This window comes from Macrotis lagotis, chromosome 7 (assembly GCF_037893015.1).
Source record: "Macrotis lagotis isolate mMagLag1 chromosome 7, bilby.v1.9.chrom.fasta, whole genome shotgun sequence".
NCBI classification, from domain to species: Eukaryota; Metazoa; Chordata; class Mammalia; order Peramelemorphia; family Peramelidae; genus Macrotis; species Macrotis lagotis.
The window spans coordinates 90,321,784-90,343,973 of NC_133664.1; the positions used below are offsets into that span (position 1 = coordinate 90,321,784).

At 35.1% G+C, this 22,190-nt stretch overlaps 1 protein-coding gene across 1 annotated transcript in view; it reads right to left on the reverse strand.

Annotated features, from left to right (window-relative positions):
• The window catches only part of DPP6 (dipeptidyl peptidase like 6), a 1,027,554-nt gene that overhangs the window by 565,817 nt on the left and 439,547 nt on the right, over window positions 1-22,190 (reverse strand). Inside the window, exon 2 of the mRNA XM_074195237.1 lies at window positions 12,391-12,505. Coding sequence (XP_074051338.1) covers window positions 12,391-12,505 — 115 coding nt within the window. The remainder of the gene's footprint in view (window positions 1-12,390; window positions 12,506-22,190) is intronic.

Below are 22,190 nucleotides of genomic sequence, written 5' to 3' on the forward strand. Positions count from 1 at the left end.
GATTATTTTTAGGCTATTGCTCAATTCCTTTCATGAACTCACATTGCCCAAGTGTAATGGATCATGTTTTAAATACCAACCTTCTATTAGCAGATTTCAATCTATAACTTGAGAGACTTCAGCAAAGGAAAGGAGTAGAAGATGCCATCAATTAATTGTATTATAGGAAGATAAGATGGGCTGGTCATGTGGTGAGTCAAGGAATAAAAGATTGGCAGCCAAAGGCTCTAATTTAAATGTTAGAAGTAAGGAAGAGCTCCGATGTGTTGGGCCCCAGCTGGCCTACTTTTAGAAGATTCTGGATAGGGGTCCAATTGGACAGACATTCTTGTGGGGGGCTATAATCTGCATTATTTGAGGGAACTTTTTTCCTAAAAGGGATAATTTAGGCAAGAATTTGAGTCAAAAAGATTACTAATGGCTTCCCTAAATACAATAAACGTCCAACACAAAGAAATATACTATTTTGGTGGCTTAAGATGAAATATTGCTGAGTGAAGAAAGAAGTTATAACCCCACATTATAAGAAGATGACAAGGGGAAGCAGGTTTCAGGAATTCCACCATCTTTTACCAAAAGGCCCAATTGGGATATTGAGATCATCAGTGTTAAGATCTAAAAGAGAATAAAAAAGCATAGTATATCTTAGTTGGTTTTGTGATTTGACTTTTAGATTGTACAAGTCTCAAATTTCAGGCCACCTACATCTCATTCTCCTATTATAGTTCATGATCCCTGGAAATTAATTTGGGAGTTTAATCACTGCCCCTTTGACTTTTAAGTGATAAATTGGTATAATTGGGGGGGGAGTTATTTTTGCTTGGGAATAAATTGTCAGTGCCATTTGTTTTCATCACTATATCTGTTTCTGGAAAAGAAGGTAACTTTTCCCCAAATCTTTCTCCTTCTCAACCAAAAAAAACCTCCTTTAATCTTCCTTTCTATTATGTGTTCAGGGGATGATTTTCTAAAGAATATTGGTTACCTATTCCTATGCCTTTGTTGGCTCTGATTCTTATCACAATCTATGATTCAGAGCTTAATGAGAAATCTAAAAAGTCATAAAACCTCAAATAAAAAATGGGGGGGAGGTAGGAAGGAAGAGAATGAATATTACACATAAATATAAGCACAGGACTACTATTTTACAGTTATAGTAAACAACATATATTTTATGAACATAATGGACACTTCTGAAGAATTGTCATGGAGAATTATGTGATTGTAGCTGCTAAGGAGAGAGAACATTTTTGGCTAAGTGTGAAAAACAGGGAGACTAAAGAGCACAGACTATGTAATTATAATAAATAACCATTCAAAAAGGGAAATTATTACAAGCAATAATACATAGATAAGTCTGGGACTTAAATATAATTGAATAGATATTCATTAAGACCATTAGCTATGACTTTTTTTTTATCCTGGCTATGTTTCTGGTTGGCAGAATTAGAATCACTTATTCTCCAAGTTGGAAGGTTCTCAATGTCATCTCGTTCAACCTTTAACTGAAAAAATTCTCCCTCCACCTTACTATCATGTCTGACAAACAATTATTCAGTCTTTGCTTTAAGACCTCTAATGTGAGAGAGCCCACTTCCTTTTGAGGCAACACATTCCATTTTTGAACAGCTCTAATTGCTAGGATATTTTCTTTGCATCAAGACAAAATCAACTCTCCTCACGATTACAATTCAATTCAATATGAATTTATTAAAGACCTGCTAGGTTCAAGGCATTGCATGAACATTTATTAAATTGAATTTTCACAGTTGCAGATTTTGACTAAATTCCTAAAATCCAAAGCTGTTCAAAATTGAGTGAGATATTTCAAGAAGTAGTATATTCCTTCTAATTTTCTATACAGTGTCCTTAATTCTGCTCCATAGGCACAATCAAAATAGCTCTCATCACTCATCAACTTCTATCCTTCAAAAACTGAATGAAAGCTACTATGTCTCTTATGCCCAAATCATTCCTTCACCAGAGTAAACAAACATGATTCTTCACTTATTTCACTTAAGAAGTTCTCTCATGTTCCCACCTTTTGTTTCCTTCCTTCAGGAGACTTCCTTAGATGTTCATCAACTTATCAATGTTCTTCCTGATAGGTGATGGTAAAAGCAGTACATACTATTGATGGTTTCTCATCAAGTTAGAGTAAAACCATCATTTCTCTTCAATTTAAAGCTTCATTAACTTTCTCAGATTTCATCTCACTTTGTTGATTCATATTAAGCTTATACTCCAATAAAATCCTGAGATAGTTTTCAGATGAACTGCATCTAGTCAGATCTCCCTCATCTTACTTGTGAAATTCAACTTTTAATCCAAATGAAAAAGGTCTTTAAATTTACCCCAATTAAATTTTGTTTTCAACTCAATGCTTTCATATGTTTAGATCTCTTTTGAAACCTTATGCTTTCATCCAGTATATTAAGTATCCCTCCTTGCTTGGTATGTTTAGCAATTTTGACAAGCATAGCATCTATTTTTTTTTACAAATCACTGATAAACATGTATATCCAAAACCAAGGTGTAATCTCTGGTGTTTCCCACTGGAAACCTCCTTTCAATATGACAATGGGGGCAGCTGGGTGGCACAGTGGATAGAGCACTGGTCCTGGAGTCAGGAGTACCTGAGTTCAAATCTGGCTTCAGATACTTAATAATTACCTAGCTGTGTGGCCTTGGGCAAGCCACTTAACCCCATCTGCCTCAAAATTGACAATGAATCATTGTCAAATTCACTTTGGATCTGGCATTTTTCTGGTTTGATAATCATTTAACTGAATTAGTCAATACTTCTTCATCTATTATAAAAAAACAGCATGAGAAATTCATTAAATATTTTCTCAAAAATGAGGTAATCTATATAACTACCACATTCCCATGAAAGTTATTAATAGTAGATAACATTTATATAGTGGTTACTATATATTGGGTGTTATGATAAGTGTTTTACAATTAGTAGCTCATTTTATTCACATAACAACCCTGGAGGGCCAGGGTCTGGGTGATATTAGTATCCCCGCTTTACAGATGAAAAAGCCCCAAAGCAACCAGAAATGAAGTGACTTGCCCAGGTTCACACAACTCATAAGTGTCTGAGGCTGGAGTTTAACTTACATATTTCTGACTCTAGGTACAAAACTTTATCCACTATGCCAACTATCTGCCCCCAAACTACCAGTCCAGCAATTCTTTTTTAACAAGCAAAGAATTTAGAATAAGACACATTCTATTTTCAAAATAAATTTATTTATGATGAGACCCATTTTCAATGAATCTATACTGGCTATTTGTGGTCCCTGCTTTCTTTTCTAGATGTTCATTATTTATACTTTTAATAATAGGTTCTATATTTTTCTAGAAATGCAAAAATTTGCCTGTTAGCCTAGAAAAATTCCTTTATTTTAAAAAGGCTAGTGATTAAACACCTATCACACAAAGTAATTAAGAGATATAAAAGTTAGATTTTATGAGGCAAGTTTTGGGGCATGGAGGGGAAACTTTTATCTTTTAGACACTGAAATCATTCTTTGTGGAGATCCATTCTAATGATATGGCTTCTAATAATAGATGTTATATTTGAGGGTGATCATAATGGTACATAATGGAAGAACAAAGATTATTAAATAGGGGAATCTCAGAATTAGAATTTTTCCTTTATATTGCTAGATTTCCTCACTTATTACCCCCATATCCTTCAAAAGGCTTAGTCTAGTCAAAGAACCAGTAACTAAAGCACAGAGAAATTTTTTGCCAAAGAACTTTTCCCAAATAAGTGTCATGATCTCTGTTTATAAAGATCATCCCCAACCTCTAATAATAGTGAACCCTTAGGAAGAAGGGACTACTTAAAAGGTGAGGTCAAAAACAAAACTATAATTGCCTTTTGGCACTGTTTAGCTTCCACAACCTTCCTTTGAAGTTCTTTGGATACTGGACCTTGACCTTCCAAAGACTCCAGTCCAGAATCACAGACTTTTCCTTGACATATACACAACATAAGTGTGGAGACTACATACCCATGAAGGAAAGGACAGAGATAGCAAAGAACTCTTACTCTATACTGCAAAACTATTATAGGGTGATGAGGTACAACAAATCTATTCTTTGCTTCTTCCAGCACCATAATATTCTACATGACTAATATCATTGGGGTTGATCTTAGACACAAGCAGGGATACCTTGTTTTTATGTGAAAAATTTTGCACCATGATAAAAGAGAGGATTGGGGTGATCCTAAGGGATATTTTTCCATATGTCAAGCCTTCTTGCCATAACAGATGCCTTGCTTGCTTTGCTATGAAATCAAAAAATTGTCTTGTTCTCAGTTCCACCTACACTCCTCCTAGAGGCATGTACAAGGTAAAAGTCTTTTATCCTTATCCCTACCAACAGGCTTATAAGGCCTGAAATCACATCATTCAAATTGATGAAAAAGACCCACTTAATGACCCAATCCAGGTTCTCAAAAGACCTTAAAATACAAATAGAAGTAAGGCTGAGCCTATGCTTAACATTGTGTTTGGTGAAGTCAAGATATAAAAGAAAGCTGGTATATCTTGAAGAGGAAAATGTTGGAGAAATACCCCAAATTAAGAGAGTTCAGAGGAAAGATATGTAGAACCTCACCTTAATGACTAAGTAAAAATCCTTAAGGGAAGTTGGTTCAAGAAAGATGAGATGTTCTCTATAATACAATTCTGATAAAATTAACAATGGGGATCTTATGACTTACCACAAACTATAAAAACACACACTGATTATGCAAATTAAAGACCATAACTAAGGGTGATTAGTGAAAATTGGTATGTATCCTCTAAGAGTATCAGAATACAAAAGCCTAGAATCTAATTTTATGTAGTCATGGAATTTTATGGGATGTTAACATTTTCACATCATACACATTGATCACTGGAGAATTTTAAGATTACATTTTGCTTTCTTAAAATAAAGATTCAGTGTTGACAATGTCTCTATTGACAAACTATGCCTTTCTGAATGATTCCTGTCCCTATTCCTCCAAAATTGCTCTTAAAGTTTTTATCCATTGTATTATGGGTTCCTCTTTAGAGTTTTTTTAGATTTCAAAAATTATTTTAAAAGTGATAGCATAACACTTGGACAGTTTAATTTTCTTTTACTTTTGTTAGATGATTAATAAATTGAATTTTCCAGTCATCCTTGATCTTTTTTTAAGGGTTTTTTTTTTTTTGCTAGGCAATTGGGTTAAGTGGCTTGCCCAAGGCCACACAGCTAGGTAATTATTAAGTGTCTGAGACCGGATTTGAACCCAGGTACTCCTGAATCCAGGGCCAGTGCTTTATCCACTACGCCACCTAGCCGCCCCCATCCTTGATCTTGAGAATATTTTTTATGCTTTTTATTTAGAGGAAATTATTGTTAGTAATTTTTATAGTCTAAGATGCATATTATGTGCCTTTTCTCTTGTCCTATAGGTTACCTGCAAATTGGATTCCTGTGATATCATATTGTTCCACAATTTCCCACCATATAGCCTCATTGGGAGAATACTAATATGAAAAAAAGATAGCTTTCTGCAGAAAAGATAAGCCTGGGATCACGGAAAACACTGAACAATTTACCCAATGTGATTTAAGTCTGCTTTCACCCTCCTTTTCCATTATCTACCTGGCTTACACAGCAACAATGCTTTTACAAGATCATATGTATAAATATCTGACTCAATGACATTTTTGAACACAGAGATTTAGACCAGAAAGGGACCTCAAAAGTAAGTGTAGTCTAAATCTCTATTTTGAAGACAATGGAACAGAATCCCAGAGAAGTGAACTAACTAGCATAAGATGACACACATAATTAGGAGCAGTCTTGAGATTTAAAGTGAGATCCTCTAAATTTAAATCTAACCTTCTTTCTCTGGGGTACCATGCTGATTCCTTATGTTGCCCATTCAACTGCATGTGATTATATAGAGAATTTGGTTCTTTCATTCACTTGACTTCTTCCTTTTTTCCCTTGTTGAATATTATTGAATATATATATATATATTTATGCAAAATATTTTACAAACCATAAAGCATCATCTAAATGCCAGCTAATGATGCTGCTGCTGCTGCTATTGCTACTACTGCTACTCTTCCTCCTTTGAATTCTCAGTTTTATTTAGTAAAAAAGAAAAAAAAAAGAGCATTTCACCTCTCTAAATCTTTTCTGGAAATCATTTAAACACAACAACTATACCACCTATGGAAGCCTGCAGCTTACTATTGCTACCCTTGCCAAATAGGTTATCAGTGTTTACCATGTGAACTGGTTGAATGGTTGGTGCCTCTCTCTACTCAAGGTAGAAGGGATAAATCTGGAATATATCCTCTGTAAGAATTGAATTAGAAGCACTTACATGCAGTATTAAATGTTATACTTATGTGGGAACTGACTTCAGTCCCCAAGAAGTATAAAAAAGAGGATGAAATTCTCTTTGACACAGTCCTGTACTTTGCTTGGCAAAGAAATGAAAAATTTTCCCAGGGCTAGATTCTTAGTCCTTAAATGACTCAGTCGAGACCTCTGCTGCACAACCTTATTGTTATTGGATATTTGTGTCTACAAGATGCTCCTGGCAACAGTGCTGTTGTTCTCTAAACTGCCATTTGTAAGGCCCCTTGTGTTTCTGAACAAGAGCAAAGTTCCTATATGGAAGAATAAATGCACATAAGATAGAATCTCACTAGTCTCTGAAAGATAAGTAAGCCCAAGGATAACAAGGGAAAGGTCAAATATCGAGTAAAGATCTTGCATGTGAACATGGTTCTAGTCTAAGCACCATGAAAGGCAAAAGTAAAATAAATAGGATGAAATAAAATCATTTTAGGAAGATATATGTAAAGACAAGGTCCACTAGTGATATTATATACTATTGTTATACCACAGTTCAATTACATTAAAAAATGAAACTGAAATGAATCCAGAAATCTGACATCATGGTAGCTTTCTCCAAAATGAACATTTATTTAAATGAATTTTTTTCTTGAGCATGGGTTCCTGTTGATTTAGCCTGAGAAATATCTAGTTCAACAATCCCAGGCTGCTGTTTTTTAATTTTAAAACTCTAGAAAAGGAGAACTTCTCAAGTTAACATGACTCAATGGAAAAGCTAGAAACAAGAAAGATTGGGAATCAAAAATCTTTAGTTCTATTATTAACTCTGAAATAAATTAGTTTTTGAGTGTGCATTAAATCCTTTAACCTCCCTAATGTCTCTTTTTTCTCACCCACAAAGTGTTAGACAAAGTATCTTTTAGGGTCCCTTTCAGTTTCCCAGCTTTCAATAATTATGTGAACCTCCCCTCAGTTCATTAGTTTCTATATAGCATAATGAATGCATTCCAAAAGATCAAATTAACTGTATCCTCAAAGTTCAGAAGACACTTTCTAATGTAGATTATTTTGCTCATCACAAAAGACTTTAGAACACTATATTTAACATTCTATGACTATTTATGTCCTCTCCTCTCATCATTTGACATGAATTTAGATATCCTTAAGGTTGATGCTTTTAGAAAGAATGTCAACAAAGAAGAGTATGAGCAGAAAAACAAGAATGGTCCAGTGACAGAGTGATAGCCACTAGACTACTTTCCTGTCCCACTGCTACTCACCTAACTTCAAGGTATCTAGATGGAAACCCCCAGCATGTTGGAGAGGAGGGAGAAAGGACAAAATAGAGAACTGATGGGAACACATGGATAAAAGTCACACAATATGGGCAGGCACAAAAGAGGTACAATCATGTTATTTGACAGAATTCTCAGATATATAAGATTACTGATCCCATAAAGTATAGAGGGAGGGCAAATTGGTAAGAGCTTGGATTTCAGTGGTATAGAGAATACCTAGATAAGGAAACTCCATCTACCAATTCAAATTTGGCACTTTCTCTACAACTTAGTCTTAGAGAGTAGTAAAGAAGAGTTGTCAAATATACAGCATGCTAACCAATAAAGTAATAATAACCAATCTTTAAAAAGTTCTTACTATGTGCTAAGAATTTCCCAATTATTATCACATTTCTGTCTTTCAATCATTAATTCCTGATACCTGTGATAAAATTCAAAGGGCCATGTGAATTGCTTAAAGAGGTAAATGTGTTATATGTATGTCATGAAACACTATTTTTCTATTAGAAAACAAGAGGGATGGGAATTCAAGGAAGCATGAAAGGATTTGCATTAACTGATGCTGAGTGAGATGAGCAGAACCAGAAAAACACTGTACACCCTAACAGCAACATGGGGGTGATGATCAACCTTAATGGACTTGCTTATTCCATCAGTGCAACAATCAGGGACAATTCTGGGCTGTCTGCTATGGAGAATAGCATCTGTATCCAGAGAAAGAATTGTGGAGTCTGAACAAAGACCAAAGAATATCATCTTCAATTTCAGGGAAAAAACCCATAATCTTATTATGTAATTTTGCTATTTCTTATACTTTATTTTTCTTACTTAAGGATATGATTTATCACTCATCACATTCAACTCAGATCAATGTATTCCATGGTAAAAATGTAAAGACTAACAGAATACCTTCTGTGAGAGGTGGAGGGAGGGAAGCAAGAATAGGGGGAAAAATGTAAAAATCAAAATAAATAAAATCTTTCTTTAAAGAAAGGTAAGAGGTAAAGTTAGAATAAACTTATACTTTTTGTGGGTTTATTTTATATCCTACTGCTTTGCTTAATTTGTTAAGTGTTTCAAGGAGTTTTTAAGATGATTTTCTTCATATCACCTGCAAAGAGTGAAAGTTTTGTTTCTTCATTTCCAATTCTGATTCCTTCAATTTCATTTTCTTCTCTTATTGCTACTGCTAACATTTCTAAAACTATATTGAGTAGTAATGGTGATAATGGGAATCCTTGTTTTACCCCTGAATTCATTGGAAATGCTCTGAGTTTATAAATAAACTTTATATATAAACATTAGATATAATATTTTTCATGGTTTTAGATAGATACTATTTATTATTTTCAGGAAAACTCCATTTATTCCTAAACTTTCTAGTGTTTTTAATAGGAATGGATGCTATATTTTATCAAAGGCTATTTCATCATCTATCAAATAATATTTGAAATTAGCATCAACTTTTATCCACTTTTACTCAAGAAAATATGTTTATTAGTAAAAAAGAAAGAATGTTGCTCTTTGAGGTCAAGAAGCAAAAGCTTTTATATCTCTGTATTATCAGTATTTTTATCATTATTTCTAACATTTATGTAATACTTTTATTTATTTTTTAAAAATTATATGCCATAGTTTACAAAGTACTTAAGAAATATTCTCTAATTTTATCTTTTCAACAACCTAGGAAATAGGTGCTATTATTATGCCTGTTTTACAGTTGAGGAAACTGAGGCAAAGAGAGGTTAAGTGACTTGCCCAGGGTCACACAGTCAGAGTCTGAGATAGGCCTTGAACTCATATATTCCTAATTTGAGGCCTGGTACTCTATCTATTACTCCACCAAACTGGCTTTGGATACTTACTACACCACTCCTGAGGGTAATCTGAACCAGATCAGAACTGAGAAATATTTAACAAAACAGATAAAAATTTCAACAAAACATATAACATTGCATTATAAAACTAACTGAATTATGGTTCACAATGATCTCTGCTTATAGAGTACTGATTTCCATTTCTATTTGAGTTTGACATGACTGGACTAGAACAAGGTCACAAAGTTCATACTGATCAAAGGTGAGACTTGAACCTAAATATTTTGGGTCTTGAGTATATTCACTAACTATGTATCCTTTCAATCTGCCACTGTAGAACAACTATGAACAAATAGTTAATAAATTTTATTTCAAGTGGATTAAAAAATTAACACAAATTACAATGACATATTGGGGTTTTTCCTGAAACATTAATTGTTTTGCTTGGAGAGGAATAAGAATATAATTATAGAAGAAGTAATACTGGGTTTGGAATTAGATGCCCTGGTGAAAGGAATGGGAATGAATTTCAGCTCCTATATTTAATATTTTAATGTTGAGTGGCCTTGAACAAATCACCTAAATTCTCTGGAGTTTATCTGTTAATTGGAAATAAAAATATGCACACAAGCTTTGTAAATTGATGAAGTACTGTAAAACTCCTGCTATCCCCATTGAAATGATTAATTCCTGCTCCTCTAATCCCCCCCCCCCCAAAATCTCTCTCTGTCTACTAAATTCCTACTTATGCTTAGGGTCCTGCCCAAGTGCCGTTTTCCCCAGAAAGCTTTCCCTGATTAGTTGTAGGCAGGAAGTTTCTGAAGTCCTACTGCACTTATCATCTATAGCATACATGTAATACTTATTCTATATTCTAAACTGCCAAGTATTAGAGTTATCTGGCTATATGTTTCATTGTCTTAACCAGATAAAGCTTCAGGAGGGCAGAGATCAGATTGGAAACATCTCTCATTTGGTGAACAAGACTTTTTTGAGCTATGGGCCATGGGCAGCTGTGTCAGGCTGAGGATAGAGCTGATAGAGGACTCATCTTTCTGACTTCCAATCTCGCTTCAAACATTTACTAGCTATGTGAGCCTGGCTGAGTCCTTTAACTGTTTGTCCCAGTTTCCTTATCTGTAAAATGAACTAGAGCAGGAAAGGGCAAACTACTACAGAATTCTTTGCCAAGATAACACCAAATTGGGTCACAAAGAGTGGAACATGACTGAAACAAATGACTGAAGAACAAAAATTCATTGGGTATTTTGTTAAGACTAGCATATACAAAGAAAAGTAAAAATAATCTGCTTCAGAAAATTAACATTCTAGTGGTAGAGACTACATGTAAATAATTTGGCATATATATGATTTATCCAATACAAAGGATAGGCAAATTTGGAGAGGAGGTATTAATAATTACAGGGACTAGCCAAGAATTCCTTGTTAAGGTAGCATTTGAACTGAGACTTGATGGAAGTCGATGGAGGTGAAGGGTAAGGGATTCTAGGAATGAGGAACATTTCAGAGGGTTAGCAATGGGAGATAGAGACAAAACTGAATGGTGCCAACAGACTGCAGAGTGTGTAAAACATGAGGAGACTATGAATGCAGGATAAGTTTGGCTATGAAGATGTTTAAATGCTCAAAGAGGGAGTTTATATTTGATTCTAAAAATAACAGGGAACAACTTGGAGCTCATTAAGCAGGGCAGGTAGCAGAGTTATAATAATATGGAACATTGCACATATATACAGAGAGAGATAGCATCATAGTATCAACAAAGATAGTAAGGCCTGGATTCTAATCCTAACTCTGACTTTTTTCTACCTGTGTGACCATGGATAAATTTTGTTTCCCTTCTTTGAGACTTAGTTTCTTCATCTATAAACTAACCATTTTACAGAGTTGTTGGCAAACACTAAAATGATAAGAATATAAATTATGCTGCCAACTCTAAGGATATATTTGTATGCATGAGTGTGTCTATAAATACATGTGCTTCACATTGTTCACATGTGCATATGTTTACATATGTGTATGCTGTGTATGCTGTACTCATTGTGTGGGCACTTGCATGTGGATATATTATTTGGATCTCTAACAGGTTTATTGTGCATGGGTATAGTATATACTTATATATGAAAGTATGTCTACATGTACATATTTGTTTATATTGACTATTATTTTAGTTTTCAGTGAATTTATCAACAAGGGAGCTCTGAGGGTCAGCGAGGTGGTACAATGGATAGTGTACTGGCTCTGTAGTCAAGAAGACCTTAGTTCAAATATGACCTCAAACACTTAATATTTACTTAGCTATGTGACCTTAGGAAGACACTTAACCCCATTGCCTTGCAAAAACAACAATAAAAAAGAGAGCTTTGGGGGGTGGCTAGGTGGCGCAGTGGATAAAGCACCAGCCCTGGAGTCAGGAGTACCTGGGTTCAAATCCAGTCTCAGACACTTAATAATTACCTATCTGTGTGGCCTTGGGCAAGCCACTTAAACCCCATTTGTCTTGGGAAAACTTTAAAAAAAACAGAGAGCTTTGAACATAAACAATTATTATAAGTATTATGCCAGTATCTTTAATTCTCTCAGTTGGCATAAAAGGTCAACTACACTGTACCTACCTGGTCAAATCAGAAAATCTCTGAACTTTAGGTTTTTTGCCATTTAACAAATAATTATAAAAATATGCTCCTAATTTAGAAAAATGTAGACCAGCCTTTTCTCCACTGAAAACATCTAAAACTCTTTTTTAAAAGAGTAGATGCTATCAAGAGGGATCACTTGGGGAAAATAAAGTATACAACAGGAAGTATTTTGGAAAAAACCTTAAGATCTCATTGCATTTGGGGGATACACTGGCTGGCTTCCCAATAATAAAATGTTATAAATACCTGGTGTGAGAAGAATAACAGAGGTAACAATCAGGGAGCAGATGACCAGAATAACTAGCAAAGCAATTGCAATTCCTTTCCAATTCCTTTGTGGAGGATTACTTCCCACCAGCTCCTGCAAACAACAAAGAATACCAGTGAATGAAAAGAAACAACCAATTTCTTTGAGTCAATAGCTCCTCTAATTCAAAAGTCAGAGTAGAAATTCAGGAGCAAAAGTATACAGATTCAGAACCACCTGCATCAAAGCAATTTCTGGACATGTTCTTCAGGCCCTGCTGGTCATTGAGCTCTCTCCCCCCATCCCCAGGTTCCCAATCACAACCTCTCAGGAAAGGATCAGATCTCTATCACAGGATCCTTTGACCTTAATATGTACACAAGCGAGTATGCTAGATGAGAGGAGCCAGCTGACTTGCAGGGAGTAGATGAAATGAATGACCAGTAAGTAGGTTGCATCATTGGTCTTCAGGAATCATATTTAACTAACATTTTGAAGGGAAGGAATGGGAATTACTACTGCTAGCAGAGGTAAGACTGACCATAATCCTATAGACTAGTATCAAAAATGATTAACTGATGGAAAGAGCAAAGGATCCATTTTTCCCCTCCTCAGGAAAAAGTACAGCAGCACTGTCAGGGTATCAGGAGCAGTTTTCTCTATGAGAGTATGTTTATATGTGTTGCATCCTAGGAAAGGAATCATTCTGAATGCTGTGACTGTGTTCAGCATCCTCCTTGCAGTGGGAGCTGATTCACCTAAAAGTAGTTTATGATATTGTATTTCAAATATCATAAATATTATAATCAGTTGTCACATCATAAATATGATTTCATATTTCAGTTACAGTCATATCTGATAAGATTCTCCCCATTTCTATTCCATCACTCTGGGGTGTGTTTGAGAATTCCAGAAAACAACAAATCATCATATTTCTTCTCCTAGACCAATATTATGCATCTGCTACTTCCTTCTACAATAGAGTGGAAGGTTCTCTGCCCATTTAGGAAATTCCAATTAATAACCAGGAGGAAACTATGATCATCTGGTCCATTATACTTATGAGAAGAATCAGCATCCCCTCAAAATAGGCTAATTAAATAATATAGCAAGGCTATCACACAATACACAAGAATGGCTCTGGAGAATTGGTTAAATAAGTAAAAATTTGCATTCAAGTTGTCAAGAAAAAGTTTAATAGAAATCAGAGGATGAAAAAAAAAGCACAGGTTTCAATCTGTGATGGATTTCTCACCCTAACTCTACCTTATTCTCTGATTATTTCCCTAGTTTCATAGTAGGCCTTTTGGACTTCAGGCTCTCCTCTCTAATTCATCCTACACCCTAAATCAATTTATCTTCCTGAAACTCTGTTGTAATCATGTTCTAAGTCTCATGCCTACAAGAAAAGTGCAAATTCCTTCCATTGACATTCAAGGCTCTCTCAGTAATCTGGTTCCAATTTATCATTGCGTGATTATCTTCTGTACTTTATTTTTAGGGCAAAAGTATTAGAGCATCTCCACAGGACTGTTCTTGGGCATCTTATTACACCCCTATTCTCTCCATAGCATGACAAGACACTTCTACTCATGCTCAGCTGCTCACCTAGATCACTCCCATCCTATTTCCCACTACAGATTGAAACATCTTCTGCACCTTTTAAACTTCACTTAAACTAGGTCTACCTACTTGAACGAAGCAGCTCTGATATAACTCAGTACCTCTGACGCCTCACCCAAAAGTCACTCCTTCCATTTGCTTCCTTCTTCCCTCACTCTCTCTCCCTTTTCCCCTATTTTCTTCCTTCCCTCCTTCCTTTCATCTCTCACTTTCCCTTCTGCTCCTTCCTTTCTCTTTGCTCTAAACTCCTATGGCTCCTATTGATTATACCTAAAGCACATTTGATATATACTATCTTGTCTTGTTATTTGTGTTTATCCTGTCTCTCAATCCCCACTATATTGTGGACTCCTAGGGGGAAGGATCTATATTTATATCTCTATATCTCTATTTTATGTCTGTATCTTTGTATCTCAATAATGCCTTGCCCATACCTGGCACTGAAATAATATTTGTTGAATGAATAAAAGAATGAATCAATCAACAAATGAACAAGAAAAAAACTGTTTTCAGTAAATACATCTTGCTTATGATGAAATGATTCTGGCTCATCTCTATAAACTACATTCTTATTCCTTAAGTGTAGATGCATCAGGTTTGCTTTTTAAACAGTGCTCTCACGTTTAAACACCAGGGTAATTTTACAAGCACATAGAGAGGCATTATTGCATCCTATTTTCATTTGGAAAAATGTATTCTCCAGAGCACAGGTAAATCTGTGAGTTGTAGAAACACAAATTAGATGTTCAAAGTGGCAAACTTAAAGATTAACTTTGCCAGCAGGGGTTGAAGCTATTGAAAACCTGAGTGAGTTCAATATGATATCCAGCAAAGGATCAGAGAAGCCTATAAATCCCACCATAGGAAGCCAAGCAACATTCATGAGCCAGGTCTAAAGCAATTTCTTTTTCAATCCAGTTACAAGATTTTTACCCAGGTTAGTGCAAATGAGGTTTAATCCTACGCCAGTTTCTATGTGGAAGCTCTCATCAGCAAACAAAGTCCAAGGAGAGGCTCCTAACATTCTTACAGTTAAATTACTTCCTGTAGGAAGCTCCAAACTACTCAGTGCTCCCCACAGCAACCACAGAATGCTGTGCAGTAGAGCCAAGGGTGTTTCTCCTTCCTCACCTTTTCCTGTTTTCTTTCCTGGCATCCTTCAGTATTCAGCTCAACTGCCACCTTCTTCAGGAAAGCATCATCTCCCCAACCCACTCCTACTCGCCTTTTGAGTCTTCAACTCAAAAACTACCTTCTTCTGCATTATATGTTTCTTCTATACATCTATGCACTCACATATTATTTCTCCAATTCAAATTAAACTCTTTGATGGCACCAAAATTTTTTGATTTTAATTTTTTTTCATTTCTTTGTTTCCTCAGGCTTAATAGAAGGTGTGTCTCACAGTAAGTGCTTAATAAATGTTACAAAATAAATTGACTGCTTGACTGGATTCTTCAGGATAAATATTTCTGAGCCTCTTTACGAGCACTCAGTTTTGGAATAGCCTCTTTATCCAAAATTACAGCAGGTTTCTTCCCTCCCTTCTCCCTGTCAATCTCAATATAGTTTACTTCACTCCTCTAATATGAATCCCGTTCATTCTTTTCTTGGGAAAAGTTTAGCTTTAATATTATTATTAGCTAATTTTTAATATTATTATTAGTTAGTAGATAGTAAAGGTTTACCCTCATCAGTGAGTAGCCGAAGTTCAGAGCAATGGGAGACACTGTAACAAAATCTGTGATACAAATGGATATTTTCATTTGACAAGTCTATCCTCAGGGAAACCATTGTGGTTTAAACTTATTTTTAGCTTGAAATTTTAACTACAAAATGCAGTTTCTCTGGAAGATTATTAACTGAGTGATTTATCATGCAGTTCTCTACATTATATGCCACTTGCACATGTAAACTGCAAGAAACCAAAGATTAAAATCACTCAAAGATGCCACACTGCTCTATGAACTGATTTCTAGAATGACTCCATTATGTAGTTTTATTTTCCACAGTTATGACATATATTTTAGATATTTATAACCGAGGCTTATTGGAAATAAGGCATTCATGTCCTACCCTCTCAGAGCTAAATGTTTAATGTATCTTATATTGTCCTAACTTCATGCCTCTCACTGAATTTTCCCTATTATTGTTTGTCAAATCTAGTGCTTCATAGAACCTCATAGGATTGTGAACCCTGAATCAGATGAGAAAAGGTAGTTGGAGATAACATAGTGTACCCAGAGCAAAATTCTCAATGTTTCATTTTAATTAGAGAGATCAATATAAAGGAATGAATGAAAAAGTGAAGGAAGATAAGGAAAGAAAGAAATCAATCAGTAAGCAGCTATGAATTCCCTACCATGTGCCAGATAATAGGTACTCAGAATGCAAAAAAATAAAAAGGCCCTCAAAGACCTTACATGCCATTGGTGGAAAGAATATGAACATATGTAGGATTAAATAAATTAGCTGCCAAGTAAATACAAGCAGATATAGGCTGGGAAAAGTACTAATAAATGGAGGCAATTAAGAAAGGTTTAATGTGGAAAGTGGCACTTTAGCTGAGATAGTCTTGAAAACTGTGAATTCTGAAAAAAATTAAAATGAGGAGGGTAGTACATTCTTGCCATGGGAAGTATCCAGGGTAGAGAGCTAGAAGCTAAGAGAGTATTAAGTAGGCCATATTGATTGAATTGTAGAGAGTGCGAAGGGAGGACAGTATGTAATTAAATAGAAAGTTATATTGAGGCCGGATTTTAAAGGATTTTAAATGAGAATTATTGGAGTTTATATTTATTGAGTAGGAGACAGGAATTGTTAGAGTTGGACTTTAAGAAAATCACTTTGGCAGTAGTGTGAGGGATAGACTGAAGAGGATAATAGGTTTGAGGCATGGAAATCAATTTGGAGACTATGACAATAGTTTAGGATAGGAGGGATGAGGACATTAAAAAAAAATGGTCATCTAGGTGGAGAGGGAGGCCTAATTGGAAGGCAGAAACGAAAGATTTGGCACTGATTAAATATATAGGTTTGGTTGAAGAAGGCAAAAACAAAAAGGAGACAGGAGGAAGGAAGCAAAAAATATTAAATGAACCCTAATGGAAGAAAGGAAGAAAAGAAAGAAACAAGAAAAGGAAGGAAGAAAGGAAAAAAAGAACCAAAGGAAAGAAGAAATACCATCAGAGAAAGGAAAGAAGCTTTTATCTTTGGGGAGTTTTCAGGGATCTCAAAAGGATCAACAAGTATTTTTGGTGTCAAGTTTTGGGTCATAGAATGAGATAGAACTGAAAACCAGATGAAGAACTCTATGCATGGTGATTCATTTTTCCTAGAACTCTGTTATGACAGACAGCAAGCACTGAACTAAGAGTAGGAGAGTCAAGAAGTAACATGAATAACGTTTTGGGTACAAAGTTTAAAAGTCTGCTATTTGGAGTCAGTTATGTATTTCTTTACCATGATTTATGAACATAGTGAGAGATGAAGATTAACTTGGTAAAAGATTGATTAGGAACTCAGGGTTACATGGTTTCATTTCTTATTTCTGAAATGTATTGGTTCCTTTTGGTGCCCCCCTCCACCAAATAACTTTAAGTCAATGAATTGCTGTATAGTTGCAGATGCACTAGTAGAGGAAGCTGGGAACCCTATGTCATTGAAATCATATGTCCAAAGAAAACAAAATTAATGGGAGATTTTATCAATTGTATTTCTTTTGGAAAGTCGTTTGGATTAAAGAAGAATCTTTAAAGATGTACCAAAAAATCCATTAAAATAATCCAAATAGTCAAATGATTTTGCCATTTCCCTGCGTGGCTATTTTTGATATTATTTAGGCAGGGTCAGACAATTAAGGGAAAAGATGATTAAGAGAATTGGGGAAGGAAGATTGTATTCAATGTTCCTTTCAGGATTTTTGCAAACCCTTTCAAGATGCACTATTAGAATTAAACTGCAGGATAGAGGAGGTTCTGAATGCTGCAATTCATAAAGAAGGAATGGCCATAGGAAAGCAGAATCCACAATTACATATATCTATATCTATATCTATATATCTATATAAATGTTTGTATGTGTATATATACACACACACACATTCTCTCAAGGAGTTCATAATATAATGGAGACACACTATGCCAATAACTACAATGAAGTTATTAAACAGGATAATTTGAGCTAGTCTCAGATGGAAGGTACTAAAATTAAGGAGAACTGGGAAGGGTTTTGTGCAGAAGGTAAGACTTTAAAAGAGACTTGAAGAAAACCATGGAAGCTAGGTGGCATAGATGAGGAGAGAGTTCCAGAAATATGACAGCTAATTGACACAGTGGATAAAGGATAGGACATAGAGATAGGAAGACTTGAATTCAAATCTGGCTTCTGACTAGCTGTATGACCCAAGGTGTTGTTTGCTTCAGGTTTCTCATCATAAAATAACCTTGAAAAGGTCTTAGCAAAGAAAATTCCAAATGGAGTCACAAATTGTTGGATACAATTGACTTGACTGAATAGCTTGTTAAATAGCAGCCCCAAGAAACAGGAATTTGGTTGGATGGACAAAAAATTAGCAGATAATAAAAGAAGTTGACAGAAGAGTTCTCTCTGCTCTAGTACCATTACACACTTGCTTTCATATGTGTATCCTATCCTTCCTTTGACTTGCCCCAATCCATGGTGCTCCATCCTTATTACAAATACTAGCATATTTTCAAATGTTTGAGAATTTCAAAAATCTATGTCCTTCCCATGAATGCTGAAGACCTCCTCCATCCTACGAATCCAGATCTTCCCCTGGAATTCTTGCTAGTGCATCTCCTAAGCTGGAGTAATTTGCATGGGTCTGGGACTGTTTCCAAAGTAGACCAACTCTATTTTCTGCCAGGGGCTCACCAATCACAATGAAGGCAGATAACAACCAGTCTGTATATATGAAGCCCTTGAGGCAGAGTATCTTCCAAATTATCTTTTATTCTGACATATACCAGCAATGAGACCATGAATTTTGTGAGGGAGGACGAGAGACAATTTTAGCTAGTGTTCACTCCCAAAAAATGTTACTGTCTGTCACCTATAAAAATTTTGGATACTCTATTTTTATAATGGCTGTTTCAAAAATCAGAGCTAAGGCATTTTTAGACCCTCAGTTTGACACTGTGATGTATTGGTCTGATGATTCCTTTTATGAAATTAATTCTGAAATATTACCTATTTTTATACTTAGAAAGTCATTCCAACTTTGCTCTATTTCCATCTTGATAACTTTTTAGAGAGTAGTTTCTTTTCTGCCTTGCAATGATTTTTGACAAAAGAAAGAGGAAGGAAGGGAGGAAGGAAGGGAAAGAAAGGAACAGAGAGAGAAAAAAGCAAGAAAGAGAGGGAGAGAAAGAAAGAAAGAGAGGGGGAGAGAGAGAGAGAAAGAAAGCAATTCTGAAGTAATTGTTGCTAGAAAAGAAAAGTCACAAGAAAGCATGGGCAAAGGAAATCTATCCATCAAAACAAAAGACCTTGTAAGTAGGAGGTTTAAACCTTCTATATTGCTACAATGATTGGGTGTTCTGGAGACCTGTGCCTATCACACCGCTCTTTGAATTGCTTTTTTCTTGAGAAACTCACTGGTAATTTGTAGATGAGAGTAATTCACCTTTCTGTAGTAGAAAAATAATTCTGAGGTTCCCAGCACACTACTTTACTTTGCCTGATGTTGAAATTGCCTGCAGGTGCTCAGTAAATATTAAGGAGCTAACAACTCAACTGGTGTCTGAAAGCCAGAAGCCATCGGCAAAAACTAGTTGATGAAAAGAAAAATACACAGACAAATGAAATACTCTTGGCCATGAAGCCAAGAATGATTTAACCAGTGTCCCTAGTGGTGACCTCATTATTGATTTGCACAGTTATCATGTGTGAAGAATACAAAAACAAGAATGGTACTATAAAAGTTTCATTTTGTAATGGCCAAGGTCAGAATTTCATGATAGATACACATAATGAAGTCTTTTAGAAAACTAGGGTTTCTGAAGATTGACTTGAAAATTCTCAGGTTTACATGAGAATTTCCTTAACCAGATACAAATGTCATATTGACAGTAAGACAAACAAAACTGCAGGCATCATCAGATTTTCAAGATAACAAGTTTGAACAGGAAGAATGTATTGCAGAAAGGAATTGCTGCTGAAGGTGCTATACTACTGGAACTTTGAAGTTTACTTTGATAAAATAATATGCAACAGGATGAAGACGATGAGCTGGAAGAAAGGAATCCCTGGTTCTCATTCTGTCTCTGCTACTTAGCTTTATTTGTTACCCTCACCAATTTGGTCCTCAGCTTCATCAGCTGGAATATTAAATAGTTATACAGGATGGTCATTCATAGCTCTAAAAATTCTACAATAAACCTATGTACTTGTGCTTTGGAAATTTTTGTGCATGGCAATGATTAGCTGTAAGAAATAAATAGAATGTCTACCCATCAGCCAGTAAAGTAATAAAACTAAATTTAGAGTTATCGATTGCCTCTAAAACATTGATTTATTCATAAAATAAATAATTATGTATTATTTACTACACAGCAAAAATACTGTGATAAACACTGGAGATGAAGAGTTGGGGAGAAGGCAACAAATAACTATAAGCCATGGTCCTTATTTCCTGAAGGACTTACAACACAATAGGGAAGATAAGATGTACACATACCTTCATCAGAGAGTATATGATAAATACCGTATGAATGAGTAAGTAGGAGTCCCCAGTGATGGCTACTAATCCCTAGGGCTTCTTATTAACTATGGACTGGTCTCCTGATCATCAAACAATCTAGAAAAACTCCTCAAATATAACTCATGTTCTTCACACCCTACCTATCAGTTATGACATAGGCTTTACCACACCAGGAAAAGAGAAATTGGATCACCTGGAAATTAAGTTTTGTCATCCCTTCCCAGTGATGTCATGAGTTGACAACAGTGGCTTCCTTTTTTTTCTCTCTGTTTTGCACACTGTAGTTACTGAATTATCTGTTGAATGGATGAATGCATTTCATAATTAATTCATGAAGGAGTCATGACCTTTCCATAATGCCACTAACAAATGATGTCCTATATTAAAATATGGTAAAGGAAGAAGGGTTTCACTTCTAAAGACTAAAAAAGGAGAGGTAAAGCAGTCTACTTGTCTGGAGGTCATCAGACAACTTCAATCAGTAAGCTATTAATTAAAAGTTTATTACCAAAAAATGAATAAACTTCAGATCTCTAGCCAAAAACACCTAAAACACTATGCCTGGTGCCATAAAGTCGATAAAATTTACTCATTACCCATTTGGTTTTTAATTTAGTCAAATGTTTATCTGTCTAATTCATAGCAGACCAGAATCACTAAACTACTAATACATTCAAAGCAGCAAAAAGTGACAACTAAGATTCTAAGAATGAGAAACAGAAAAATATAAAAAGTAGAACACAAGAAGTCAAAAATCCCCAGAGGCATTCTGAGCCATTTAGAATCAATACTAAGAGCACAAGATACTTCAATAACACATAAGGTCATGGCTATATTATAACACAATAATTGATGCTTATAATTATATCCAAAGACCATCAAAGAGAGATCAGATGATTTTTCTGATATACTTTGAGAAGTCAAATAAGTGTTTTGATATCATTTATTGCTGCTCTTTTTAATTCAGAACAACTAATATGGAAAAAGTAATAGAAGTAATAGTTTAGGATTGAAAAAGAAGAAGGTTCTATTATCTGGAAAATTTATTACAAATCATACCCCAATTCCCCAGTGACACCAAAGGAAAAAAACATTATCATTCCCTATATTAGAGTTCAAAGAGCACTGGACTCTAGCTCAATGCAACATCAAAGAGATTGAGCATATAGGTTTGGCTATAGGATGATGATTTTTTTTGAGTCCCATTCAATTCTTAATGACTTAAAGGCTTGTTGGATTAGACTGAATCACAAAGTCACAAAGCAGTGGCAATGTATGTTCATAAACACACAACCACGCAAGAAAAAAAATAGAGATTTGAGTACAGTTCAATTTGGTTTTGTATACCTAATCATGGTGATTCTCAGCTAGAATGGTCTTAAGCTAGAGATGAGAGGAGAATAAAGACAGCAAGTACATAATGAATGACATCATATCATAGCATTGCTTAAT